The sequence below is a fragment of the Vigna unguiculata genome, chromosome 1 (assembly GCF_037176805.1).
Source record: "Vigna unguiculata cultivar grain cowpea cultivar isolate G323 ecotype 2 chromosome 1, ASM3717680v1, whole genome shotgun sequence".
NCBI lineage: Eukaryota > Viridiplantae > Streptophyta > Magnoliopsida > Fabales > Fabaceae > Vigna > Vigna unguiculata.
The window spans coordinates 12801475-12808802 of NC_140792.1; the positions used below are offsets into that span (position 1 = coordinate 12801475).

The 7328-nt window shown below is 38.5% G+C and overlaps 2 protein-coding genes across 2 annotated transcripts; both read right to left on the minus strand.

Annotated features, from left to right (window-relative positions):
* Positions 1-787: 787 nt before the first annotated feature.
* On the minus strand, positions 788-2013 carry LOC146888713 (uncharacterized). Its single transcript, XM_085665919.1, has 2 exons — positions 1087-2013; positions 788-1003 (listed from the first exon to the last, which is right to left on the minus strand). The coding sequence occupies exons 1-2, from the start codon at positions 2011-2013 to the stop codon at positions 788-790; spliced, it is 1143 nt and encodes a 380-aa protein (XP_085522045.1).
* Positions 2014-2042: 29 nt separating this feature from the next.
* LOC146888714 (uncharacterized) lies at positions 2043-5061 on the minus strand. The gene is made up of 3 exons (XM_085665921.1): positions 4947-5061; positions 2105-3930; positions 2043-2060 (listed from the first exon to the last, which is right to left on the minus strand). The coding sequence occupies exons 1-3, from the start codon at positions 5059-5061 to the stop codon at positions 2043-2045; spliced, it is 1959 nt and encodes a 652-aa protein (XP_085522047.1).
* Positions 5062-7328: the final 2267 nt, after the last annotated feature.

The window sequence follows — 7328 nt, forward strand, 5'->3', positions numbered from 1 at the left end:
GTCCCTTAGAATCCATAACATTTGTCTAATGTAAAATACTATATTGAAAAAATAAGAGGACATAAGAATAAGTGATGTAAGAATAAGTGATGTAGTAACATGTATAGAAGTAATAGAAACAAAATTTGGCCTCATTTCTCACACAAATATGATTTCTTCTTGTTGCAGAGACCCTATTTCTCAGAAAGATTTCTAGAATTATGTTATGAATTGTCACGTTATCCACATACCATTCTGCTATGCCAATCTCTATTAGTTAGTTTATCACCCACCAACTCAAGGAATTGAGACTCAAGCTACAACAAACAAAATTTGGTCCTTCCCCTCAAATCAGAGGGACTTTCTCCCTTTCATATCTTTGAAGCTTTTCATAACAACAATTTAGCAAAAATGTTTTCAGATGAATGTGTTCTAATGCAAGAATAAACACCCAAGAAATAACTAAACAGAATTACAATCAGTGGACTTTATATAGGTTTTTGACAATTAAAGTATTCAAGAGATTTAGAGCGTTATATGAAAGTGGTCCACATTTTTAAATACAGCACTGCAAACTATAATAAAGCAACAAAAGTGGTCCCTGCTATTGCATTCAATAAAGTATTCCATAATAGACAAAGTGGTCCACATTTTTAAATACAGCACTGCAAAGTTTAATAAAGCAACAAAAGTGGTGCTCCAAAACAAAATAGTGGTCCACTATCCCTATGCCCAATGTGTCAAAAGTAATTGTCTATTACAGATTTCTTTAATAAAGCAACAAAAAAGTTTGGATCTCCATTCAATTTCACGTGGGCTGTGCAGTATTACTACTTGCTTGAGAGCCTAAAACTTGTGCCGATCTGCTTCTTGTTTGTGTTGGTGCTCTTTCTCCTTGGTTGCTGTTGGCTGCAAGCATGGGTCTGCGTCTTCTTCTACTAGTTGAGCTATGGTTAGATGGGCCTGCACCGTTGGTTGTTCCACTTGCAGTTTGAGTAGCTCCACTTCCAGTTTGGGTGTTTCCCTGTCATGTGAGTATGTAGTAGACATTCAGATTTGTGGTTGTACAATATCATTAATTGAATGAAAGTATAGATGATTATTTACCTTTCTTCTCATGCCCTTTCTACAGCTTCTTATATTATGACCATACTGGTTGCACCTGCTGCACTTTCCCATGATATTTTTCTTTGAAAGCTTGGAATGATTGACATGTTCATCAGCTTCCCTTCTTCGTAGTTTTTTTGGTCTACCATGGGGGGTTTTGTAAATTGGAGGAAGTAGTTCAGGTTGAGTACTTTTTGGCCAAAGTTGTTGGCCATTGATTGGGGTAATTTCAGGGCCATAGCAAGCTTGGTAGGCATCTCTCTTGTAATATGCGTGGACATAAGCCTCAGGATTTTCTATCTTATAGTTAATTGTTGCCACAGCATGCCTACAAGGTATACCCACCAAATCCCAAAAGTAACAACTGCAACTACTTTTGCTTAGATCAACCACAAACTTTTCCATTGTGAACCCCTGTGTGACTTCAAACTTAGCATCCCCTGCCCACACAGGAAGCCAATTCCCACTTTTTTCCACTTCCCTATCTAGCCTCTTTTGGGGTCTAGGCATTACATTTCCAGGATATGCATTCAACTTCTCTCTAAGTGTTGCAAACCTACTCATTATGTATGATCTAATCCATTCCATCATGCTAATAATGGGTGTATCTCTAGCTAGTAAAATGGTGCTATTAAATGACTCAGAAAGGTTATTCATCAACACATCACATTTAGGGTAAATGCTGAATGCATGTTTACACCACGATTTGGTAGGAATTGCAATTAACCAGTTATAAGCATCAGGATTTAAATTTTTCAACTCACCCATCTTTTTTTCCCATCCTGCATAAAAAGTAGCCTTTGCTGCCCCCATCATAAGGTCCCTGATGACTACACCACCACCAAATTTCTTCTTAAAGTTGTTGTACAGGTGCCTCAGACAGAAACGATGTTCAACACCATTCAATATCTCATCAAACACAGTCATAAGTCCCTGCAAATAAATATAATACCAAATTAGACATAATCAGACAACTAATTTTGAAGCAGTTAAAAACAATATTATGTATCTGTTTTACCTTTTGTTGGTCTGAAATGAATACCCAACGATGACCATCAATGTCACCAATATCCTGTAGTAGCAGTGTCAAAAACCATCTCCATGTCTCCTTGCATTCGTTTTCAACAACAGCAAAGGCTAATGGGAAGTACTGGTCATTGGGATCCCTACCAACTGCTACCAATAACTGACCACCATAGGCTGTCTTCAAGTGGCAACCGTCAACACCAATGAAGGGTCTACACCCAGCCACAAACCCCTGCTTACAACCATCTAAGCACATATAGAAACTTCCAAATCTTGGTGGCAAAGTGGGTTGTGGTTGGTTGATCTTAACCTTGAAAGTTCCAGCTTTAACTCTCAACAATTCACCAACATAATCAAATAAATGATTGTACTGACGCTGTCCATCCCCCACCAAATTGTCCATTGCTATTTGTTTTGCTTTTCCAGCCCTCCAAGCAGTGATACCAGCACTGTATGTCTTTTTGATTTCATCAATGATTTGATTCACTGTCATTAAACCAACATTCATGAATCTGTCTATTAAAACTTGAGCAATCCAGTCTGTGTTGGCATTTTTGTTACCAAAAACACGTCCACATTTATGACCACCCACTAGTGCCTTCACCCTAAAGGTTTGCTTACCTCCAACCTTGCTCACCATAATTAAAAACCCACATTTTCTCTTACAAACAGCCCTCACTCTCTTGTGGTCATTCTTGACAAATTTTACTTCTTTACCATTTAACACACTATGCTCCATTAGTGCATATTTAAAATCTTTCAGAGAACTAAACTCCATTCCCAATTTAAATTTGAAATCCTTCTTCATATCTTCCGGTTTATACTTTGAAAACTTTGGTCCAACATTAAGAATACCATCATCATTGTCCACATCAGAATCTAAGTCATCACTCATGTATTCCTCATTTATCTCATGCTCTCCAATTTCTTCATTAGTAACAAAAGAACCTTCACTAACATATCTTTTATTTTTGACTTTGCTTGAATTTCGTTTAAACTCTTTCCACCTTTCCAAAACAGGGCCAATCTTTCTGTGACTTGAATTGTTGTCCATCCCAAATCCATCATCATCATCAGCCATCCTTTCTTCTTCACTATCATCTAGTCTATCTCTAGGTGGATCTTGTTGTTCCTCTTCACCATTAACTTCTGCATCCCCAACCACATGATCTTCACCAATCACAGCCTCTTTATCATTCACCCCGGCCTCCCTAACCAAATCCTCTTCACCAATCACCTCTACCTCCCTAACCACATCATTTCCACCATTCACCTCTGCCTCCTCTGCCTCCCTAACCACATCATTTCCACCATTCACCTCTGCCTCCCTAACCACATCATTTTCACCATTCACCTCTGGCTCCCTAACCACAGCCTCTTCATCATTCACCTCGGCCTCCCTAACCACAGCATCTCCGTCATTCACCTCTGCCTCCTCAACTACGACATCCTCTTCAGCGATAACTTCATCCAATCCACCAATGAAGTGAACTATTTCAGCCTGACTAGGAACATGTTGGACATAGATATCAACTTCCTCTTTACTCTTCTCGGCAAAGTTAGCTAACTCTATAGCTTCCTTATCATCACTCAGTAGTCTAAGGTTGTTTAACAAACTTTGTTTTGACCCCTTCCACCAAAGCTTCACTTCACCACCGTACTTGAACTCTTTCACTATACCCAATGCTTCAAAGAACGACCAAAAATCCGGATCAATCCCCTTAACAACATGAATCTCACCCCCAACGTACTTCAGTCCCCTATTTCTTTCGAACCTACCCATATGGTGAAAAGCTACATCGAACCCCATTCCCAACCCTACATTTCAAACGAACACACAGAACACATTAATCGAATCATGAACGGAATCAACAAACAACCAAATGAAACCCTAAACACTCGAAGAGGGACGAACAACGAACCTGCTTTCTTTGTTGATCACAGCGCTGTCTTCTTCGTTCAAATATCTCAACTTCGTCGTCGAAATTGCAATTTCGTCCTCCTTCACGAACACATCTCAATCTCTCCAATCCCTTGCGATGGTCCTCCTTCACGAACGCATTTCAATCTCACCAAAACCCCTTTCTTTCTAATTTTAACCTAAACCCTAATAAAACACAGCTTCTTAATAAACTAAAACGACTTAGTAACTTAGTCGTAAAAAACGCAGCTTCTAAATTTACCACGTGTCAATCAAAAAATCAACACTGTTAAAAACGGGATCCTGACGTCGCACTCCGTCTGCCAGCTTTCTAATAAACCTAACGGAGTTAAAAAATGAGGACGAATTTCATGCGTTTCAGAACGTGAGGGACTTAAATAGCGCATCTTTTGAATGAGGGACGAAAACCAAAAATGGTCGATACTTGAGGGACCAAAAACATAATTAACCCTTTTCTAGAGCATCCCAAGAGGTCCCTCTAGCACCCCTTTCTCTAGTTGGCCTAACCTCTCTTAGAGCTCCATAAAAAACCTTCATCCCTCGATTGGGCCAAAATCAAGAAATTCTAGAAAAGAATAATTCAGGAGCAAAATGCACCCCCTATTTTTATTTACACACTCCTCTTGCAAGTGGACCACAAAAACCTGTTCCGCACCCCCAATTTTTACTAAGTTCCACCCCTAGTTTTTACTAAGTTGCACCCCTCCTACCACTTAAACTCTATTCACTCAGATGTTGCCATGTGACAATCCTCCACTTATTGAGTTGACAAACCAGAAGAAGCCATGTGGGCATAATCCTTGAACTTGCATGTGAACCAATCAAAGCTTGCTACGTCACCATCTCCCAAAATGAAACCCTAACCCTAATTTTCATCATCTCCTTCCATCACCATGGAAGCCGCCACCCTTGTCGGCAGTAAACTTTCTGACCACCGCGAGCCAGTACAACACCTCGAAACATCCACCATCTTCAACCTTCTGCACAACCACGTCAAGCACCACCATCTTCGCGCACCTCCATGGCAGCCTCTATGCACTTGTTCACGCAACAATTGCAGATTTCAACCTCCATGGCAGTGGAAGCACCTTTATCAGCGCGAGCACCACCGCGCCACCATGGAACCTGCACCAGTTCACACCCATCAATACCGCGCAATGTTCAACCACGAAAACGCAGCAGAACCTCGCACATCAAATTAGGAAGCCATGGCAGCACCACTTTCTCCACACCGTTCCCCACCAAGCTCGCGAACCTGCAACACATTCAACCATGGAACCTGCACCAGCCACCATCACCCGCGCCTGAGAAAAAGCAGACAACCATTGCAGCTGCGTTTCACCATGAACGAACCACCACAGTTCAGTCATCTTCCTCCACGCACCAACTGCAGTGCTGCAACCGTCACCACTTGCGACCCAGATTTGGACGCAGACCATCACTATCATGCTCGTCGGAGAAGAACCAGTAGCAACGTTCAGTCACCATGCCGGAGAAATTTGGCCACTACTAGATCTGCCGCAGCTACCAAGGGAGAAAGAAACCATGGAGGTAGAAACCATAATTCCGAAGAGAGAAAATGCGCTGCCACGTGTCAACCTCTGATAGGGCAGTCAAAGCTGGTCAAATCTGGTCAATTGGTCAATAGAACAGTCAACTCTGGTCAAAACTGCAAAAACGGTCAAATAAGAGGGGCAGAATTGAAAATTGGACAGAAATTAAGTTGCTAATTAATTAAATAAAGATAAAATATTTTAGCAACCGACAAATAAAGTCCAAGTCCAGTGGAAGCCTATATAAAGAGACCTAGGGGCGCAGAAGAAAGACATTTAGCAACTCTCTGATTTTGGCAGATACTGTCATCCACCACATCTCTCATTCTTCCTTTCTTTTTATATTTCTTTCCTTCATCATATATTATCATGTATTTCATCAAAGTCATGGAGGGCTAAGCTTGTAGAGTTGATTCCACGGTAATTCTTAATTGGATTCTGAGGTTAGATGAATTAATTTATTTGTTATTTTGATTATTGTTGTGGTTTTTGTTTATTTATGTCTTTTGCTTCTTAATTGAATAGAAAATAATGATTTTAAATCTACACGCATGATAATCATATGAGTTAAAAGGTTTTTAAATTCAATTGAGACTTTACTTTGATTTTATTTAGAAACTTTCATTTGATTAAATAAGTTTTTGCCAATAATTGAGACTGTACTTTGATTAAAGGTAATCGCTTTAACTAAAATTAGTCAAGACTTTACTTTAATTAATTAAGTTTTCTATTTGGTGAGGAAACAAAGGAACAGACATGATTAGGCACAATAAAATTTAATTGAGACTGTACTTTGGTTGAATTTACTATGGATAATCTAAAAATTCTCACTTTTAATTGAGACTGTACTTTGATTAAAATTGAGAATGCCAACAAATGAATTGAGACTTTACATTGATTGATTTGTAAATCAACAACAATAATTAATTTAACAATAATCTCTAGATAACTGATGAAGAATCCTATTTTGGAAAAGTAGTGGAATTGACCTATTTTCTATTATTGTGTTTACAATCTTTTATTTGTGTGACATTCATTCTTTGCATATCAAAACCCCCAAATGTTTATTGTCACTAGTTTTAATGGCATTTTTATAAGTATAAATTCTGTATTTGTTGTGAGACGACTTAGGGTTATCTTAACCCTAACTAGTTTGTTCACTACTAACTTGACAATACTGAAGTTGCTAAAGTTAAGTAGTGGTAATTTGATCGCCTAACGACAGCGATATCAAATTTGGTGTCGTTGTCAGGGAATACGGTTAGTATTTTTTATATTTTGATTTTATTTATTTATTATTTTTTTAATTTATTTTTATTTATTTATTATTTTTTTACGCATATACGTTTAATAGAGTTTGTGTTTTTTTGTAGTCTTTAGCTTTCTTTTTATATATTTCAAGCAAAGTTTTATTTTTGTTTTGATTAAGAATTTATTTTAAGAAATATTTTTTAGACTAGTTAGAAAAACTTTGTCTAGGAAAGACTTAGTATTTAAGTTGTCCACTATGATGCACCTCTCTTTCCTGGGAGTAGACCCAACGACATCTTAACTTATTTCTTTCTTGAAATCTTTCCCCAAAACAAGAATAGGAAAAAAAAAACAGAGGAACACTTTCAGGTGGACTGCGTAGTGCATGACTCGGGCCAACCCAGATCAATTCTTTCAATTTGATCCAGAACTTGAAAAGAATTTGCGTAAATCACGTAGGAGACTTGAAC